The sequence below is a fragment of the Apaloderma vittatum genome, unplaced genomic scaffold (genome assembly GCF_000703405.1).
Source record: "Apaloderma vittatum isolate BGI_N311 unplaced genomic scaffold, ASM70340v1 scaffold12576, whole genome shotgun sequence".
NCBI lineage: Eukaryota > Metazoa > Chordata > Aves > Trogoniformes > Trogonidae > Apaloderma > Apaloderma vittatum.
This window is the reverse complement of record NW_009722350.1, coordinates 1-21,947: the sequence shown is the minus strand read 5'-3', so window position 1 is coordinate 21,947 and position 21,947 is coordinate 1. Positions and strand designations below refer to the sequence as shown.

Here is a 21,947-nt window from a genome sequence, read left to right as displayed (position 1 = left end):
AGTGTGTTTGCTGTGAAACTGCTTCTACAAACATTCAGGTGTGGGGTCTGTTTTTTTTCCTTTTTAAAAAAAAAAAAATCAAACTAGTCTCCAAATGATGAACCTCCCTCTGCTCATTCCTCAGCCTGAAGGCTGTTTCTAGACAGAACTGCAGATTTAGTCTTGTTTTACAGATAACAGCAAAGTTGTTTCACTTAAGGCACTTGCTATTGCAATTAAGCAGTGTCAAAGGGAAGAAGGAACCATTCATTATTCCTGTGGCATTTTGCTGCACTGTTCTGTAGCCATTAATCCCCAAAAGCAAGAGTTTTGCTAAAAGTTTCCAAAATCAGGACTTTCTTCCAGCTGCACAGGGTAGCAGGAGGACTGGTGCCTAGCACCTGAGGTTAACAGTGAGCAAATATCATCAACCCAAGGATACACTTTTGAAGCACTGCAGCAGTCCATCTCATCTGTTTTACTTTGTCACAGCACAGGAGGAGGGCTGGAAAAGCCCAGCTCTCAGTGGCAATGTCCACACTCATCTGCAGTTTCACACCGTAAGCAGAACAGCTTGCACCGAGCTAACGTTACTCCAACTCATCTGGTACAGTGTCCTTGCCAGGGCATGCTCTCTCAATCCATTTCAGAACCCCCTTGCCATGCGTCATAAGGTACCTTTTCAAGGTCTTTAGGTTGAACTGTAAGCAAATCTATCCCTGGTCAGCCAAGGCTGACCACCTCTGTAAAGTCTCAGCCAAAATGTACAAGTGACTTGAAATCAATTTGGGAGCTGCTTATGCTGTCACATGCTGCCTCCAGACATTAGTATTACAAGAAGCAGCAAGGTAGCAGGTACTTTTGTGACCAGAAAACACTATTACCAGTGTATATAGTGTCATGAAAACCACTTTCTCACTTGGAGGTTTCTAATCCTCCAGGAAGATTTGCCATTTTCCCATTTCCCAGACTGTATTTGTAAGCCACCTTACTTTGAAAAAGCAAGCTCTCTGCAAACAAAGGAAAAAAAACGAAATAAAACCAAACATCCCAGACCAAAACCTGTCAAGAATACAGTTGCCAGCTTGGTCTTTCAGGGATCGGTGCCACATTTTTGGGACAAACATCAAGACGCTGATGTGACTTGGTCTGTCTTCAGGTAGTAGCAAACAGTAAGTCATTGTAGCAAGCTGTTCTTGTGTTACTGCGTGGTCACAAGCTTTACAATCATACTGATGATCTGAGATCCACGGGGGCACATGCATAGGTCCATGCTGGGATTCTTGATTTTATCCTGCAGCAGCTGGTCTAGTTCACAGCGCAGCTCCTTTACCAGCTCAGCTACCTAACACACATGGTGAAACAGAGGCGAGGGTAAGGCTCATGAAATGCAGCTCTTGCTTTCTACACAGCTCAGCAGCACTCCCAGGATTATCCCCTCCTTTTTCTTACCTGGTGAGAGGCAGCCACAAACTGTATCCATCCATCGTCAAGAGAAATGACAAATTCTCCCTTCTGCAGCTGCATGTGAACCTGCCCACCGCCAAGCAGGACCAGTGGGTACACTGACACCATACTGCAGTCTCGAATGAACACGCGGCTGGTCTTGATTTTCTCATGATACACCAGGTAGGGGCTCTCAAAGTGCCTAGTCTGGAACACGTACACAACATGTACACAACATCCTTGTTAAAGTGCCACATCTCTTCCTACCTGTTCAGGCAAATACGGGCCACAGAGGCCTCCTGCCTCTTCAGCTGCAAAGAACAGTAAATGTGCTTAAAATGCACCTACATGACAAACAGATCATCTCTGACCCGTAAGAGCTGCCAATAACTTTGCCAGTTATCCTCCACTCCTTCCTGCGTTGCAGCGAGAGTTTGAGAAATTGGCTAATTCATCCATGTTGCCTCAAGGCCTGAAGTTCTTAATTTCACGCTAAGGACATTTTCTTGGGCACATGTGTTATGCTCTCTAAAGCGAGACTGGTGAACAGTTCAAAGCCTTTAAAACCCAAATATGTGGTTAATGATTAAAAAACTCACTTTAAAGCAAGTAATTTATATCCTGGAAACGCAACGAATCATCAAATACAGAGACTTCATGGGATAAATATTGCCATATATCATGGCAGAGAGAAGAGCTCTTATCCAAGTATTAACTGCTAAGCTGAAAAGGAAATTAACTTGAGTTTGAGGTCTCATAAAGAAATAAACTAAAGTGTGTCCCTAATTTATTTACCAATACATAATATTTCAGCTGAGACAAAGCCTGGGGAGGGGTAGTGAGGAGTTGTCATCTGCATATATAAAAGTGCTACACCTTCATGCAAAGTCAGTCAACACTGAGGAGAACCCAGGGGGGCATTTCGTCTGCAACATTCTTGTGTGCAGCTTAAGAAAATGTGAACTGGGAGGGTTACTGCACCTGCTAATTCCACTCCAGAGCCCCCAAGTCAGGAACACGCCACTAGTTACAATTCTAACAGGAAGTGTTCAAACATGCCGATTTTTTTCTTTTTAAAACATCAACATGGACCCTTCACTGTAATCTCAACTGCTCAAGCAAAAGTAATTTATTTTTTAAAAAGATGTATGCTTTGCAGAAAAAAAAAAAAAAAAAAGAATCCTGACCTGATAATTCACAGATGAAGGGTGAATGTGAACATAACCATCATTTTTTGTAACAAACTTCAGCTCTTCTGCTTTTGGTTGCATTTTGACCGCTCCTGTACTGGTCTTCTGGTACTTGCCCTCTGGCTTTTTCACCTGTATGGTAAGACACAAAGTTAGAAAAATCTTTTGTAGCAGAATACCTTTTAACTTATTTTTAAATTTTATTCAAACCAGAAATTCTCAGGTAGCAACATGTCAAGTCACTAAAGACAGATACTACACTCGAGGTGCTGTCTAACCCTGACTGTTGATTTTGAACCTCAGCCTTCTAAAAAGCTGTAATTTAAAGTAGTTCTTAAGGATGTTGGCTTCTGTATGACACTAAAATCAGCCTGTAGGAACAGCAGCAGTCTCAAGCAGTACAACCTGGAGCTCAGCTGCCTGGCTCTAACACTATAAAGAGCAAGCTTTGGCAACCTAAGCCAGGCTCAAGACTGCCACAGTCAGCCCAGGCTGGAAGCAGGTGTGTGAATATGCTGGAGAGCAGAAGGGAAAATGAAAAAGGATTCTTTTACCTGGACAACATTGGGATAGAGTGCAGCACACAACATAGCTGAGATCAACTTGATGTTCTCTGCATTTGAATTTGCCTGTGAAGGTAACACATGCATTAGGTATTCTGCAGGTAAGTCTATAAAAGTAAAGCTCTGCTTCTGGAATGATGGAATTCCTGAAACTGGTTTTATAGCTGCACTGCTGGACTTTATACAGGTGGACCAATTAATGCTTCTCAAGGTCTCAAGCTAGATCTAGGCTGTGTTCCTCCCACCACTGATGGAGCACACTGGCCACTATAAACGTATGTGCAAGGCACGTAAAGCTAGTACCGGCACGTATGATGAAGAGTGAGGAAGAACAGCAGGCAGGAGGTGCATGTTGCCAGTTTGAGATTACAAAGCCAAGCTTTGTGGTGAATAGCCCACCTGGCACTCAGATCAAATGAAAAAATGAGCATTGTTTTGGAGCACTGAAATGCTGTGAAATTACCTCTTCCCCTGTGGCATCCAACACACCATCACCTCCTTGGGACCACTTCTTCTCAATGTCCCTGGCTCTTAATCCCTCCTTCACAAACCCAATGTCAGAAAGCAGCTCTGTGAATTGCCGTTTCAGACTGGCAATTTCCTACAAACAAAGGGCTGTGATGAGTGCCACACAGAGCGAGGAGTCTTCACTAGTTGCTTATTTGTGTCACTAGGACTCTGTCCATGCCTCAGCCAGTACACAAAAACTGACTTACTTGAAGAACTCTTCCTGACAAGAAGTTCTCCCTGCAGTAGTTGTAGCTTGCTTGGGAGCCCTCTTTGATACTTAAACGCCATCCCTAATTGAGAGGATGAGAGAAAAGCTTTAATAAAATATTTCAGCTTGAATTTCAAGCAGATCACAAACATCTGAGAGAGGCTGCTGAATTTTAGCTCACCTTATAGGCCTGGAGAAGAGCCAAGTAGTCACTATTTCCTACTGCAAACTCCAGCTTCTTTTTGTTTGCTTCTTCCCTTTTATCCCATGGTGACACCTAGACAGGCAGTAACAGATTGTGTTCTTCCTCTCACAACATAGACAAGCCATTCCAAGAGCTGCATGGCACATCATCTTTGGGATTTTTGCAGCAGCTCACAGGTCAGAACGCAAATTTTCTCCGCAGATAACAGAAAATATGAGGCATTCAAAAATGCCCCGTCAACAGCAAAGCATCTAAGCCCGTTGCCCTGTCTAACCACAAGAGATCCAAAGGCAAATTTGTGATTGGCCAGCTCACAGAAAACATTTGGGGCAGACCTCTCTGCAGCTGGAGAGTGCTAAGATCCATGAAAAACATCACCTGGCAAATCTTAGCAAGTTAATATAGCTGAAACTCAAATGAGAATGCATGTAATAAGAGCACAGCGAAAGTCTAAAAACTACTCTGGCCTGAGAGAGAGAGAGAGAGAGAGAAGGCCATAGTAACTCAGGACATTGAAAAAGATGAATTTAAGTTACTCTATATCAGTGTATAGAAACTTACAGCACTTGAAGTCAAACTGTTGTAGAAAATGCCCAAGAAGCATGGAAAACAACATGCAATAAAATAACTAAACCAATATATTTGCAATTCTCTCACAACTGTTCTCAATATAAACTATTCGTACTGCTAAGGACAGCAAAGAAAACTTGCAGAAAGTCCGACTTCTCATTTAAGTTCATACATTGCGGTAGAAGATTAACAACACTAAGAGCACCTGTAAGTACAGCAGCCAATGCAAAATGCCAAAGTGAAAGTGAACAAACAAACTGAGATCCCAACTGAACTCTGCATTCATAGCTCAGACACATCATTATCACTGTTTCATAATTATTTCTAACTGCTTCTTAGATTACCATTCAGTTTCAACTTTTACACCAAATTTGGACAAAATGGACTGGCTGTACTTCTTAGTTCAAATTACAAATAATATTCACTCTGTTTCTACTGTTCACTCATAAATAATATTCTTGTTGCTGTTGCATGGTTTTGGTCTTCTGCTTATAACTGGATTTTTTTTTAATGAGCACTGCATTAACATATAAACAATGTAGGCTAAAAAGGAGCAGTAAAATACTCAAGTGCAGAATGCTGCAAGTTACAACAGCGTTTTGCTGCTGCATGAAAACATACTGCTTTTGAAGCGGGATACACAGTTAAGAATACTTACAAAAGGTGACTTAAAGGCCAGACTGGCTGCTATAGTCAGTGCAGGATCTAGGCAGCGGAAGATGGTGCCGAACAGCATTAGCTTGCCAATTCTGACATCAACGGGCAGAGAAGCCAAGTGGTAGCCCAGGGGGGTGAGCTTTTCATCTGGAGTTAATGCTCCCAAGTCCTGTAGTCGCAGCTTTGATGCTCGCAGAGACTCAGTTCTAGGGGGCTCAATTAGTCGTGATAAGACAGAGTGAAGACTCTGTGCAGAAAACATCTCCAGAATCTTAATTCTTAAGGAGGGGGGAAATTTTAAAAAGAGGAAAGAAAGGAAAGAAAGGAAGGAAAGGAATGAAAGGAAGGAAAGGAAAGAAGTGAAAGAAGGGAAAGAAGGGAAAGAAGGGAAAGAAGGGAAAGAAGGGAAAGAAGGGAAAGAAGGGAAAGAAGGGAAAGAAGGGAAAGAAGGGAAAGAAGGGAAAGAAGGGAAAGAAGGGAAAGAAGGGAAAGAAGGGAAAGAAGGGAAAGAAGGGAAAGAAGGGAAAGAAGGGAAAGAAGGGAAAGAAGGGAAAGAAGGGAAAGAAGGGAAAGAAGGGAAAAGAGAAAGGAAAGAGAAAAGAAAGAGAAAGGAAAGAGAAAGGAAAGGAAAGAGAAAGAAAAAAGCAGTTTAGTTCCAAACACAGGACATAAAATGCAAACTTTTATAAAATCAAAACAGAACAACTAACAGAAAACAAGCTTCTAATACTCCCCAGAAGAGGTTCTGTAATGCATATTTGACACTGGGAAGCAATGTGAAATAATAGCTGGGGTGGCAGTGTAGCTCACCCAACCTCACAGAGTCCAAAAGACCACATTCCTGTTTAGCACACTAGGGTTTAAAATAACATTTTCACTGTAAAAAAGTAAGTTATGTTGTTTCATCTCCTTTTTGTACAAAAGTGTGCATCACAGATAGGAGGGCCTCTTCATTGAGTAACTGCATGATGGTGGTGCTTGATGGAGGCTGTGGCTTTACTGCACTAAGCACAATGTGAGAAAACACTAAGGAAACTGAACACCGTGGTAATGGCATTTCAGGTGCTCCCTGCAGTTGAGGAAGGACATTCTGCATGCTGGCTATTTCAGGAAATACAGAAATGACAGCTCACCTTAGACAAAGCTGCTCCAAGGGCACTCTTTGTATTTCCGGTAACTGCTGTTTTATAAGCTGATGGTTATAGTGATGGCTACTGAAAAGATGAAAGCAAACACCTGAGGCTACACGGCCTGCTCGACCTTTCCTTTGCAGAGCGCTGGCCTTGGACACAAATGTGTCTTCCAGACTTTCCATGCCTTTGCTTGGGTCATATCTACAGCAGAGCAAGAAACAGGCTTATACTCCTGAGTGCAGAGTGAACAGGTTTGTCAAGCAGGCAGATGCTTCCAACTTCTGTACGGACACAGCTACCACCCTTGCACAGAATCACAGAATGCCAAGGGTTGGAAGGGACCTCTAGAGATCATCTAGTCCAGTCCCCTGCAAAGCAAGATCCCCTAGGGCAGCGACACAGGAATGCGTCCAGGTGGGGTTTGAAAGTCTCCAGAGAAGGAGACTCCACAAACTCTCTGGGCAGCCTGTGCCAGGGCTCTGCCACCCTCATGTTGAGGTGGAACTTCCTGTATCCATTATTACCTGTACCCATGACTCCTTGTCCTATTACTGGGCACCACTGAAAAGAAACTGCCACCTGGCTCTTGACACCCATCTCTCAGATATTTATATACGTTAATAAGGTCACCTCTCAGCCTTCTCAAGACTAAACAGCCCCAGTTCTCTCAGTCTCTCCTCATAAGAGAGATGTTCAAGTCCCCTGATCACCCTCGTAGCTCTCCGTTGGACTCTCTCCAGTAGGTCCCTGTCTCTCTTGAACTGGGGAGCCCAAAACTGGACACAGTGTTCCAGATGTGGTCTCACCAGGGCAGAGCAGAGGGGGAGAAGAACCTCCCTAGACCTGCTGGACACACTTTTCTTAATGCCCCCCAGGATCCCACTGGCCCTCTTGGCCACAAGGGCACGTTGCTGTCCCATGGACAACTTACTGCCCACTAGGACTCCAGGGTCTTTCTCCACGGGGCTGCTTTCCAGCAGGACATCCCCTAATCTGTACTGGTGCCTGGTGTTATTCCTCCTCAGATGCAGGACTCTACACTTGTCCTTATTGAACTTCACGAGGTTCCCTTTTGCCCAGCTCTCCAGCCTGTCCAGATCTCGTTGGATGGCAGCACAGCCTTCCTGTGGGTCAGCCACTCCTCCCAGTTTTGGATCATCAGCAAACTTGCTGAGGGTGCATTCTTTCCCCTCGTCCAGGTCGTTGATGAAGATACTGAACAAAACTGGACCCAACACTGACCCCTGAGGAACATCAGGGAAAGCAGGCCTCCAGCTTGACTCTGTGCCACTGATCACAACCCTCTGAACTCTGTTGTTGAGCCAGTTAACAATCCACCTGCAGTTGGATCTGAGTCTAGACTGGCTTCCTCAATGTTGCAACAGCTTTGTGCTGATCAAGTTTCTTCAAGTTTTTCCCAGCTCTTTGAAAAGCTAAAGTATGCAGCTCAAGGCATAGAGCAGTTTCCCAGATCACAAAGCCCAGCGGAATGAATTCCAGTACCTTTTCTCTTTCATTTTTCCAGAATCGATCACATAGACCACATCATCAATGGTGACAGATGTTTCTGCAATGTTTGTAGAGATTATGATTTTGATAACTCCTGCAGGAGGCCGGAGGAACACAGACTGCTGTTCTTCACTAGACAGTGAAGAATGAAGTGGATAAACAACACACCTGGAAAGACAGCATAACAGCATGCTCAGTGCATCTCCAGCTTTTTCCTTCTTGTCAACAATCTGTCTGCAGGTCTCTTAGGAGAGTTGAGCGAAAATTCTGCCTCTTTCAAAGAGTCTAGAATCTGTCAGTCTGGAAGAAATCGCTCCAGCTAACCTTGCCATGGAAATCTGTGTAAAACCTGTTTAGTCAAGGAGATCCAATTACATCTCCATGTAACAATGTAAGGCCAAATGCAACCATAACTATTCAGCAAACATTCTGAAACAGAACAAGGGCCAAGGAGAAGTTTTCAACAGTCCACTGGATCCTGCAGAGCACAAAATGGAGAATGCTCCAAGAACTTCAACACCTAACCTTCCTGAGTTGAAGAGAAAAAACAAAAAGAGCAAGACAATAATACAGTAGAAAAGGGTTACCCTGACTGCACTCAGGACCTTCATACCACAAACCGTCTCACATAGTTAAGAACTTTTATTTTATCCCTGGATAAAGGCAGACTTTGTGCCTATTTAGGGGTAGAGACCAATGGTTTGGAGCTTTTCTGCCTTACCTCTTGCTGTGTCTGTTATTGAAAAGAGCATTAGACTGGAGCTGCTCATAAAGCATCTTGATTTCTGCTAGACCAGGCAAAAATATCAACACAGCACCTATATATAAGTAGATTTACAAAAACCACAATAATCACTCAACAGAAAGGACAGCATGATATTTTATGAATGTGCAGAAAGTCCAAGTCAAACCTCCAGCTTTGTTTTGAAATTACTGTACAAAACCTACACAGGCTGCAACAGTTCCTCGCCAAAAAGACCTTCCAAAGTAGACAAGTTTCCCACCTTCCCCATCCCATTTATATCAGGGGCTTTGCTACTCGGCTAGACCTGGTTTTTTTTTCCCCCCAAAATAGTCAGTAACTACAGACACTCTGCATGCAAAGCATTAGCTTTGGGCTTTCTATATGCACACAGCCTCCATGAATCTACTTTTGTTTATCTCTCAACAACACTTACCTGGAGGGTATGAATGTCTGCCAGCAACTATCCACTCCAGCAAGGCTTCAATTAACTCCAGATTAACTTTGTCCAAGTCCATAACAGACATTGTTTTCAACACTGTCTTGTTAACCCCTGGGGGAAAAGAAATAAAGCACACAGCAAGTCCTTCTCGTGTAAAATCATCTGCTGGATGCACAGCCAACCACACCTTGGTTTTAAACAGCACCTGGCTTAGATCAGTCAGAGGTAGCTCTCTAAGTGACTCAATGCATCACATTCCTCCTTTCATGCTTTTCTGTTTCAGCTCTTTCCTTCCTTTCTCGTGCCTTACTGGGGCTCACATCTCCCCTGTGCACAGCCTAGACCAGGACTCATCTACTAGCAAAATGACATGTGCACACACCAGCTGGAAGCCTCCATATGGCCAGATATAGGTACCTCCAGGATGACCTTCTCAACCTCTCTCTTCCAATGTGTTTTACATCAACTCGAAAAGACACTCAGATTGCTGTTCTCTTCCGAGATGGTAACTGTCCAGCAGGAATCTGAAGCTTTTAATTAACGTCTCTCACTCAATACCAGTGAAGCTCACCATAAGGGTGTGTGAGGAGGAATTCTTCAGGACTAAGTAAAAGGAGGGTTTTGATGATGGCAGAGTGGGAAGTTCATGGAAAGGTCTGCCTCTCTTAATAAGCCATTCACAGAACAACTGAATTTCTCTTGAATTGCAGTTTGTCGTGCTGAAGTGGTCAGATACATGCTCTGCTTCTCCAGCAAGAACCGATGCAGAGAAAAAAAAAAAAGGCATTAACAAGGCATCTGAAAAGGGATGGAAACAGACAGTAGCTGTAAATTGTCCATTTTCAGATGCTAAGAACTGGTTTCAGCCAAGATGTTTGCTCTAGTTTAAGAGAACAATGCGTTCTCTTTTGTTTTAAGCTGGCAGGAGGTTTCTGATCTCATCTAGAAGTAGTAATCTGCATAACTTCACAAGTACAAAACTCTGAATTATATATATGCATTCAACACAAAATATTATATGCTAACATACCATGTTGGCTGTCAAATGTTATATGACAATTTGTTAGGTTTAAGAAGGAGCTCACCTTTATATCGTGTAAGGAGCTGTTTCAGAGTTAATTTTTGGTCTGGGTCTGAATCTCTGACAACTGTGTCAGTGCTTTCCAGAACACCAGCACGTCTCAGGTCCTCCTCTACTTCTTCAAATGCAGTCCTTTTGTGTCTTCCGTTCTGTTTGTTTTCTTGCTTTGTCTTGCGCCTGTAGGGACTACTGTCGTCTAAAACATACCTGCACAGCAGAAGAACATTTAGTGGCATGGAAAGAAGCCTAACAGCTTCCTTCTACTAATAACCTGCAGAGATACGGTATCAAACGAATTTATATATAAAACTGAGGGGAATTTTGCGTGAGTTGCAAAACTGTAGACACTATCAAGGTTGAGGTGTCCTTCCATACTGGGATCTTAGACTTTGGAAAGCTGTGATGTGAAAGACTAGGACTGCAAACTTAATGCTGATAGCTTAGTGGGCAGCTCAGAGCAACAACCTGCAAGAAATTCACACAGGCTGATCAATTTACTATCTGGAATTTCTGAGCTGCTGTGACTCTCCAATAACTACAAATGGTAGCAGGAATCTGGTACCTGAGCTGCAAGGTAGGGCTTACAAAAACAAATTGCTTGGTATCCTGCATTTTTTGAGTTTCAGTGCTGAAATCCACCTTCACATTTCTCTTGCTTGCCAATGTCTAACCACCACTGAAACAAATAAAGCACAAGCACTGACAAACCCTTCATGGCAAAGCTCACCTTTTCTTGAGTACTTATGTACTACCTAATGCAGAAAGGCTTGTTCTGGCATGAGATCCTGGACCCCACTGCAGCATAAGAAGTATGGTTTAAAGCTAGTGCTTTAGTAGAACTCCAGGTGATGGGGAAGTTTTGAGTGGATTTTATTTTTAAATCTATGCACAGAACCACTGCAGTCTCAAGGTCAACAGTGTAACCTCAAAGGCCAAATACATCCGCAGATGTCTGGAAATTTCATACCTTGTCATTGCAATCACATCTTCCAGAAAAAACTGATCCACAGGAAACGTTCTACCTAAAAGGAAACATGAATAAATCGACATGCCACGCAACATGCAGAGAAGACAGAAGTGGTTATTATCTGATACAGGTTATTACATCATACTCCAGCTTCATAGCTTTGATCTATACAGCACTCTTCAACATTATTTCTGTCTTGGATGTTTTCCAAGTATGGTTTGGTAACACGCACTTACACAGTCAGAGAAGGGCTGATGCACTTACAGGAACATATCTGTGAGGCTATGTGTTTCTGTCACGCTCCACAGAACAACTTAGCAATTTAAAAGACACATTTGGCTAAATGTGTACACATCCAGCTGGATCCTGTCACTGCTTCTTTTTCACAAGGATAGAGGAGAGTCTTACACTGTGGTGAAACTAGGACAGGGAACCATGTCATGCACACCATGTCATTTTTGTCTTTTGGGGAAGGAAATTCTGCTGATATAGAAACAGAATAAAAATAGGCTCCATTTCCAAGTCCTCTCTCTCCTAAATCTCACTGTCCTTTCCTTCTAAGCCCTTGGAATAGTACTTGTATAAATTCTTATTCTGCCCCTTTGCAAATTAGCCCTTTACACTTGAATTGAGAAATACTTTACAAGCAGAAATACTGAAAACAACCCCCTACACCAATGAATGTGATAAGGTAATGAATTGTTTTCACCTGGTATGTTAATAATTGGACAGGAGTGAAAGTATTCAGAAAAAAGCTCTGCATTCAAGGTGGCACTCATTAGTATAATGCGCAGGTCTGGCCTCTGAACCATAATATCCTTCAAAACCAGCAGCAAGAAGTCACTGAAGAAAAGCAAAAAGACATTTGAATTTCTTTACTGTTTACTTTCACAGTCCTTTTTCTGCTCATTTTGCCCACCTTCCCGGTGTGCTGAATAGCACAGCGACACCATCACAGAAGTATGAGTTTCTTAGAATGGCTGGAGGCTATTAATGCAGTAAATTAATGAAAAGCAATCTGCCAACTGTTTGGTGGTCACTTACCAGGGTGTCAGGATAACTTGGCAAATTCATTTAAGCAACAAAAGTTCCAGCTACCTTATAAATTAATCACACTACTGACAACACAAGAACGTTCGTTAACAAATTAACTCAAAGTAGCAGTCCTTTTTGCTCCTCTTCCTCACTGGAAGAGTCATTCAGATTTATCCACTCTTCCCTGCTCACTGTACTCTTCCCTACATATTAACAGCTTTTGTGGCATACGTAGAAGACTGACTCGAAAGTGATTTTAGATGAGGAGGAAGAATCCTTGAGAGATACAAGCGCTTTCATGAGGCTAAAATATAAACTGAGCTGTAGAATAATGGGTAACAGTCAAAGCCTCCTGGAAACCCAGTGCACTGGAGGGCTTCACAAGGAAAACATCAAAGAAAAGGATCCTTGACACTTAGTTTACAGAGATACTGACAGACATTATCTTTTGCCTGGCATCAGCAGATAAGTGGGGTAAAATTGCAAAAGGCTGGAGCAGGATAGGACTGTCTAGAACTAGTAAAATCTATAGACTGGAAGAAAACGTGAGCACTTGTCCCTTACAGGTGATCTGCTGAAGCCTGCATCAGGAGAAACAATTCCCAAAAGGGCATGTGAAGAACTAGGGTATTTGTTAAAAGCTGAAACAAGGAAAGAATAAGAACTAGACAACTGTGGTTAAAAACTTACTTAACCCTCCAGCCTCATCCAAAACCTTTTTTCAACACTATTGCAATGTGATGGCAGATTGGAGGCATAAAAGTTTGAGAGAGATGTGCTTTCTTTGCACACTGCTGCAACACAACCTCCTACTGCTCAAAGACAAGAACCTAAACCCAGCCTCCTTCTACCATTCCATGTTACTGCCACAGGATCAAGTCTGACTTCAGTTACTTGCACCTGAGTCACCTTTATCCTTCCTAAGTTTTTTCACTTTGCTGATGGAATAATTGATTATTTACCTTTCCTCTGTTCTTTCATGAACTTCATCAACAATAACATGTGTGATTCCTTGCAAAGTCAGATCTCCTTCCAGCCTTCTCAACAGCACACCAGTAGTGCAGTACAAGAGTCTCGTAGCTGAGGACTTGAACAGGAAGACAAAGCATTGAGTTGACTTTGTACAGCTTATCATAGTGCAAAGAGAATATGTGTTGCTGTAAAGCACTGTTTCAGCTGAGTGCCAGGTTTGACAGAAAGTGAACAAGCAAACCCCGCTGGAGATGGGCTGAATGATTTTTCTTTCCTGATTAAAACTTGAGAATGCTTACTTCTTACCAAGGCACAGTGCTAACTATAAGGGATAAACAAAAAGATCTGAACTGTTCTTCCTGTGGAAGTTGCTTTCTGATAAGGGGGACTCAGATCTCTGTCCCTAGAAAGATTAGCAAATTTTTTTTTTTTAACATAATTCTTGGATAAAGCAATCAGCTGCACCATACACAAAATTTCACTTCCAAGACAGAAATTTGAATTCAACCCCACACTTCTGGCCGACTGAAGCTATACCCCTTCAATCTCCACTTGGGAAATAAATGGAACCAGAGACAATTCGAAATGAACTCAGTACCCTTCCAGAGGACAGAACTTTTATTGCTCATACTCTCAGACCACTTCACCTGTCTCAACAGAAAGCAAAACAACAAGACATAGTACTGTACTCTCATTCTGTCAAGTGGACTATGCAACTTAAGATGAAATAAAATATATGTTTCATAACATAAAATGTAGGAGATAGACTTGCTTATCTCACTACATGGCAGATATATGGCATTCTGTAGGATTCTGTATGCTATAGGATTCTGCATGCTAGAGATTCTATAGGATTCTGTATGCTAGAGAAGCACTAAGCACATTTCACTATATCTAAATGAAAACCAACAAGAAAAGCATGTATACCTTTACGCTTTCTAGACGGATCTGATATCCAACAGTGAGTCCAATTCTTTCTGTTCTTTCTTTGGCTACACGTTCAGCCACAGAGATAGCAGAGATCCTGCGAGGCTGAGTGCAGATGATGTTTGCAACTCTGCTTGGAGATCCTTGCAATGAAGCATCCAAAATAAACTGAGGAATCTGAGTGGTTTTCCCACATCTGCATGACAAAAACAGGGATTAATAAAAACCACAGCAACTGCCAAACACAAACTCAACACCTTCCATCCACCTAAGTTGAGTGCATTCCACATGAAATTTCCTTCATTTCATTAGTGTCAATCTTCACATGAAGTCACTGGTCACAGATGGACCACAAGCCCTAACCTTTTCAGGACCATGGATACATGTTTCACATCTGTCTGTGTATACTTTAATACATAAAGTCTGTATGTGCAATCACACTCTTACCCTGTCATGCCGCTCACAACAAGAACTTGGTGGCTCTTCAGCAAATCTAGAATAGTTTCTCTCTCTTGCCATGCAGGCAGCTTCTGTCTTTCATACAACATGGACTGGAAGTGCCTAGAAGACTGATGCATAAAACCAGACAGCATGGCAGTAAGAACACCACTGGAGTGAAACAGAACTATCTGAAACAGCAGCCCGTGGCTTAAGTATTTCTCTCAAGTAAGCATGAAAACGGACACTCTGTTCCATACGTCATACCTTTCTCAGCCGAAATTGCATGCAGATTTTAACATTTTCATTATACAGAGACTTTGCCTGCACATCATATTTTTTGGAAAGCTTTTTTTTGAGGTTCACGTAACTCTCATTCTCCACAACAACTTGCTCGGGCTCATCTTCCTCCTCCTCCTCTGCCACCTCCTCTTCTTCCTGAGGCTCTGACACTCTTGAGGCTTGAGACAGAGAATGTACAGTTAGGTATTCCTGTTACTAAGGAACAGAACCTCATCGGCACCGCAGAAAAGAGACACATGTTCCAGAAACGTTCTCAATAAAGAACCTTGTTAGACTGGAGCTGAGGGTCTGCATGACTCTCTTTGACATGCATTGTTCAGCACCACCTGCAAACCTCTCTTGACCAATGAAACAGATCAGAACTTCTCCAGCTCCAGCCCACTTGTTACTACCCCTGTATCAGCTGTGCTCTGCAACACTATGGTCTGGGTGGCCACATAGTGAACCAGACTGGTAATTGGTTTGGTTTCCTGAATGTTTTTCACGTGTCTCAGCTCCTCTCTGCAATTCACCCCATGACCACTTCTACAGAGCACAAGACTGTGACAGCAGCACCAGTTTAAATTAACTAAAACTACACTGTAACAGTAAGTGTTAAGCCACTGCCAAGTACTTTTAAATCAAGATGAAACTGGACCCGGTACTTTTGTGCCTGCTGCCCATCAACTGAAGTGGGATTTGTTTAGACAATAAGCCAGCCCTTGGAAGTTTTAGGGTTACATTTATCTAAACAAAGTATTTTATAATATAAGGAAGATTTTATAACATAAGGAAGATTATTTGGAATTTCTGCTTTCAATTTCTGGAACAAAGCTGTCTTTCTGCAGAGCTGTTAAAAAACAGAATAGTTTGTTTTAGTGTAACAAAAAACCCACAGGCTGCCACTAAAATGTAACACAGTGGTTCTCGAAAATTCTCTTGAAGAAAGTTTGCCTTAGATAAAAGAGTTTTGGAATTTACAGCCTGATGGTCATCTATGCCATGGAGTTGCTGTCATCCTGTCATAAGTGACATAGTCCCAACCCTTCTCTTGTGAAATCAACCTAGTTGCACTTGCATGCAAATAAAGGATGATACCTTGAGCAACCTCCTAGAACTGCTTGCAACATTTACTTTTTGTTAAATCCATCTTTACAAAATCAATTTGGAGGAGGGGCTGGTAATTTTAAGTAATTTTTCTTTTTAAAGAAAGATGTTTCTGAATTGATGAGTAGCAGATGCACCACAGCTTGCAACCTTCCCTGTTCCCTTCCAAGCACACTTCTTGGGCCAGTTTTGGTAACTTCACACCACATCGCTTATTGACTGTGTGGGAACGGGCATCTGTTCACTCTGCCAACCCAAACCCATTAGCATTGTGCTCCTTTAACTCCATTCTTGCCATCAGAAAAGCCCCTCTCCTGCAGCTTTACTATGGAAGGGACTTCATAAAATACAGACAGATTATGGATCTGGAATTACCATGACTTAATCTCCAAAAATAGATTTGGAACAGATGCCTGAGTTGGGCTCTCCACCTTTTCTTTTTTTTTTTTTTTTTTTAATTAAAGAAAGAGTCTTTTAAACTGTTCTTAGCCCAGAAACCATAGAGGGAAATTTAGAGTACCTTCGGACATTCGATTTGAACCAGATGTAGTCTCTGTCTGTAGCTTTACCAAAGGTGCTGGCAGCAGGGACACAGGAGGAACACTATACTTGTGGTGAGTATTTTTAAGTAATTCACTTATTTCAAATTCATCTTCTAAGCAAGTCAGTAGAGTGTACACCACTGGTTCATTAGACTCTGCAGCTATCAAGGCCTTTCCAAAGAGAAATTCAGCAATGTGTAAACGACAAGCAAGAGGTAGATTCTCGTCAGTGGAATAAAATGCCACAAGAGGTGCCTGAAGTGGATACTTGTTTTCTTCAGGAAATCTTACTTCAAGTTCATATATGGGACCATCACTGTTAGGTCTGAGATGAGCATCATCTACGAAGTTCTTAGCTGGTTTTAGCGGGTGGTTTGGAGGGAATTCATGTCCAAATCTGCATTTCGAACCAAACCTGCAGCTTCCTTGGAGGTAAAATTTACATACTTCTTTTGAAGCCTGCTTTGCTGTGTCCCTAGTACAACCACCCTTTTGTTTAGATTTGCTGAGTCTGTTTGCTAGGTAGTACAATTCCAAACTAAAAGTCCAAACACGATTTTGAATTCTTTCTACAAATTTTTCTCCATAGATTGACCGGAGGGCAAAAGCCTCTTCTTGTCTCTGTTCTAAACATTCTTCTTTAGTGGCTTCAGCAGCTGTTGCAGAAACCTGCATCTTCTCTCCATATCTTTCAGCAAAGCAATGCAATAGCAAATACTCCAGTGACGCCCCAATATTACCATTGCAGGATCTCAGTACTGTCCTACAACGCTCGCTGTCAAAACCATACCTGCAACAAAACGGGGACAGCATGGCAACAAGTGAGTGACAGAGACTTGTATGAAGCAAAATAACCACAAATCTGCTTGATTAGGCTTACATTAAGGAAGCATGTATGGCATGAGATACTATTGGAACAGGTCCAGAGGAGGGCCACAAGAATATCAAAGAGCTAGAGCACCTCTCCTATGAGGAGAGGCTGTGAGAGTTGGGGTTGCTCAGCCCAGAGAAGAGAAGGCTGCGGGAAGACCTCACCGTGGCCTTCCAGCACCTGAAAGGGGCTACAGGAAAGCTGGGGAGGGACTGGTCACAAGGGCGTGCAGTGACAGGATGAGGGGCAATGGTTTTAAGCCAGAGAAGGGTAGATTTGGATTAGATGTTAGGAAAAAATTCTTTGCAATGAGGGTGGTGAAACACTACAACAGGTTGCCCAGAGAGGTGGTGGAGGCCCCATCCCTGGAGGCATTCAAGGTCAGGCTGGATGGGGCTCTGAGCAACCTGATCTAATTGACAGCGTCCCTGCTCACTGCAGGGGGGTTGGACTAGATGACCTTTAAAGGTCCTTCCCAGTGCAACACATTCTATGATTCTATGACTCTATTACTCCTCTTAGGGGAACAAAACACCAAAATATTTATACTATTTTAAATGACAGTGGGAGGCAGCAATTTGGTGTCTGTGAATGCCAGTCTGCTGTTTATAAGGTGACAAATTAGCTTATAAGGCAACTACCTGCCAGCACAGAATGTAGCAAATAACAGTTATGAGATTTGATTTCCCTTAAACTCTTTGGAAAAAGCTGAGTCCTGTTACATATAAAACACTCTCAAACAAAGCAAAAACAGTTAATAAATGCTCATATGTTAGCAAGATGGATGAAGAACACTTACAAGGTTTTGAAACATTATCTACCTGGAAGAAACATACATATATAACAGCAATGTTCCTTGAGCTTTCCCAATCTCTGTTTCATTGTCTTGGAGAAAGAACTGAAAACTCCACGTAAAAAAGGCTGGAGTGATCTCTTTTCATAAAAACATTTGAAATTAATCTAGTTGTGGATTAAATTTGTAGGAGATAGAAACTCATCAGTTCTATACACAGAGCTCCCCTGGAGTCAAGAGGAAGTCCAAGTACTGAGGGCTTACAGTACCAAGACTAGTGATTTACCTGTTCAGGATACAAATTATTCACCTGGAGAGTTTGTGCACAGCAAACGAAGACACTTCATTTTCCACTATTCCGTACTCAACTGGCTCAGCAGAACACCTTGGTACTATGTCAGAAACATCTTGATTTGTTGACCAGCACTGTTCATCATCAAGGTAATCAGGTTCGTCATTGTTTTCACCAGAACCACCTAATCTGATAAAAACAGTTATCAAATTAAAATGAAACAAAGTTTTACTGATGAGCAGACACAGAACTCTGCCTCTTCAGTTTTAAATCCTCCTTTTAAATGGAGGATTCTGCTACTCCTTTCCCAGAGTTAATATTGTAGAAGAACAAAGCAGACTCAAACCCACAGAATTTGAGATCAAATTTAAGAGAAAAAAGAATATTGTTTTCATTTCTAATAGTGTGCCTGTTAAAGTGTGCTCATCCAGAAGAGCTAGAACTAGTGCCTCTGTTTAAACTAACTCTGATTCAGGAGCCAGCTCTTGCCCTTGAAGTTCTTGAAGAAGTTCTTTCACTCTTCTCTGATTCTCTGATGTCATGTGTATGGTCTGCAGAGGCATTCTTGCTTCAGGTCTCTGTTTTGTTTGCCCTCTTCTGGCGGGTGCATTTGATCTAAAAAGGAAAACAGAATATAACATAAAAAAAGACTTATTTGCCTGGCTCAGGTGATCTTGACTGAACTGGGATGTGTTAGGATCCAATTCTAATTCAAACCAGGAAAAATAAAATAAGACAAATCACCAAAGGATTATTCAGTCGCGTTCATTTTTACATGACCAGGATGTATGTGTCCACACACACACACACACATATATGGGAGGGGTGGCTGACCCACAGGAAGGCTGTGCTGCCATCCAGCAAGATCTGGACAGGCTGGAGAGCTGGGCAAAGGTGAAGTTCAGTAAGGACAAGTGTAGAGTCCTGCATCTGGGGAGGAATAACACCAGGCACCAGTACAGATTAGGGGTTGCCCTGCTGGAAAGCAGCCCCGTGAAGAAAGAGCTTGGAGTCCCAGTGGACAGTAAGTTGTCCATGGGACAGCAACGTGCACTTGTCACCAAGAGGGCCAATGGGATCCTGGGGTGCATTAAGAAAAGTGTTTCCGGGAGGTCTAGGGAGGTCCTCCTCCCACTCTACTCTGCCTCGGTGAGACCACATCTGGAATAATGTGTCCAGTTTTGGGCTCCCCAGTTCAAGAGAGACAAGGACCTACTGGAGAGAGTCCAATGGAGAGCTACGAGGATGATCAAGGGACTTGAACATCTCTCCTATGAAGAGAGACTGAGAACTAGCGCTGTTTAGCCTTGAAAGGAGATGGCTGAGAGGGGACCTTATTAACATACATAAATATCTGAAGGGTGGGTGTCAAGAGGAAGGAGACAATCTCTTTTCAGTGGTGCCCAGCAACAGAACAAGAAATAATGGGTTTAAGTTAGAACATAGGAAGTTCCACCTCAACATGAGGAGAAATCTTTACTGTGAGGGTGACCGAGTACTGGCACAGGCTGCCCAGAGAGGTTGTGGAGTCTCCTTCTTTGTAGACTTTCAAAACCCGCCTGGATGCGTTCCTGTGTGGCTGCCCTAGGGGATCCTGCTCTGGCAGGGGGGTTGGACTAGATGATCTCTAGAGGTCCCTTCCAATCCCTAGTATTCTGTAATTCTATGATTTCATCCTACATCAAATCCAAAGTGATTTAATAAAGGCTTTGCTAGGTAAAATTATTCTCAGACTACAGTACGAGTATGTATTTCTAAGCTAAATTAGTCAGAATACATTCAGGATACTACATTAATTCTGAATTGCTTATTTTCCATGACCCAGCTTCTGCTTTGTAATACAGAAAAAATAATACTGTGTTTATTAGTGTTTTCTGATCAAAGGTGTTCTGAAATTACATTACAAACAGAAGAAGAAAATTATTAGTTCTCATCTTTTTTCAAAAAAGCAAAACATTCCTAGCTATAAAATGTTAAAAATGCTAATCATAAAAACTGCTTCATCACCCCTTCACTCTTCTGTGTACTCAAAGATGTCCAAAAACCAGCCCCAAATGATCTCAAACATCTCCACACCAAACCCCCTTAACAGAAAGACCTGGACTCCAGCGTTGGTTCCTCGAAGAGACAAAAGTCATCTCCATCGTCCCAAATTTTCATTGAACATTTTCTGTTTCCACCAAAAGGAGATTTGTTTGAGTGGCCACTGCTTCCTCCTCGTCCACCGCCTGCTTTTCCTCTTCCTCCTCCTCCTCTCCCTCTTCCTCCTCCTCTGTTGGGCTTTCCTTTCTGCTGAACTCATGTTCTCTTGCTGAGGAAGGAAAACAAAAATAGCCCTTAGTTTTGAATATGATTTAGCACATTGCAAACATTCAGACACCCATTACATTCTTTGTTTTCCCATGTGACACAAGAAGACACCCTCTTAAACCACAGTTTTAATTGGTGTATTAGTATGCACCTGATTGTTAAATAAGTTCTATGGTTTTAGAAAAATAGTATTTCTCACAGCTGTTCAACCAAAAACTGCAGGATCTCTGGTGAAAGGATGAGCCTGCCAGCAGTGCTGCCTAGCCTGGGAGGTCTAGTTCTGCCACTCAGATGGAAATTTTTTGGACACGGGACCTCAAGGAACAAACCTTTAGGGAACTTAGGGAACTTTCACAGCAGAAAGCAGTCTGTGCCCTGCCACTTTTCAACCTGGGAGCTTTCAGGGCTGAGAGCATAAGGCTGAAGGGAAGCTGTTTCCGCACTAACTTGCTCCATCTGCCCAGATGGCTGAGCACTCTGCGGAGCCTGAGCAAGGGAGCGATTAGGCACCTGTCTTGGAAAACAGGTGCCTTCCTCTCCTCACAGCAGCATGCTCACCAGTTCTGACACAAGACCGTTAGTATTAAGTAGTAGCTGTCAGTGACAAAATGCCTGACATTAACAAATACTCCAGCATCAGCTCGTGCAAGTGGAGAGCTATTGCAGAGACAGGTGAGCAGCTGTGGACAGTCTGGCAGGAGTTTTTAACATGGATCTTTGCACTGGCACATCCCGAGCCAGGACATGAACTGATGTGGCCATGCATGAATAACAGCCCCAAATGAGGGCTTGGAGAGCAGCAAAAATTTGCAGCGTGGGCAGAAGCAAACTTCCCTTTTCGTGGCAGTTCTCCCCAGCGGAGCTCCACTGGGACTGGACAGGATTTAACACACAAGCTGACCCTGCTCAGAACAGCCTGGCATATGTGAGGAAGGCTAAGAGGGTGAGCACAGCAGCCAGATACACACTTGCAGCCACTCCTGAGCATACTGTCATACCACATCTCAAGTCTCCTTCGTCTCAATAGACAGAACAGTTCCACACACCTGCTGACTCCTCACCAAACTGTCCAGACTGGAAAAGTCCTTTAAGACCATCGAGTCCAACCATTAACCTAATGCTGACAAATCCTCGACTAAACCACATCCCTAAGCGCTATGGCTCCACAGCTCTTAA

At 42.7% G+C, this 21,947-nt stretch overlaps 1 protein-coding gene across 1 annotated transcript; it reads right to left on the bottom strand.

The window, feature by feature from the left end:
- Positions 1-1,180: 1,180 nt before the first annotated feature.
- On the bottom strand, positions 1,181-20,753 carry DHX57 (DEAH (Asp-Glu-Ala-Asp/His) box polypeptide 57; the record flags this gene model as incomplete). Its single annotated transcript, XM_009871747.1, has 23 exons — positions 1,181-1,324; positions 1,432-1,632; positions 2,613-2,747; positions 3,170-3,244; positions 3,642-3,779; positions 3,895-3,978; positions 4,078-4,173; positions 5,330-5,606; positions 6,462-6,662; positions 7,965-8,138; positions 8,692-8,788; positions 9,149-9,265; positions 10,240-10,442; positions 11,203-11,257; positions 11,912-12,045; positions 13,200-13,324; positions 14,137-14,332; positions 14,584-14,705; positions 14,842-15,035; positions 16,484-17,295; positions 18,480-18,650; positions 18,927-19,076; positions 20,560-20,753. Coding segments are annotated over 23 exons (4,095 nt in total), but the record flags the coding sequence as incomplete, so codon positions are not given.
- Positions 20,754-21,947: the final 1,194 nt, after the last annotated feature.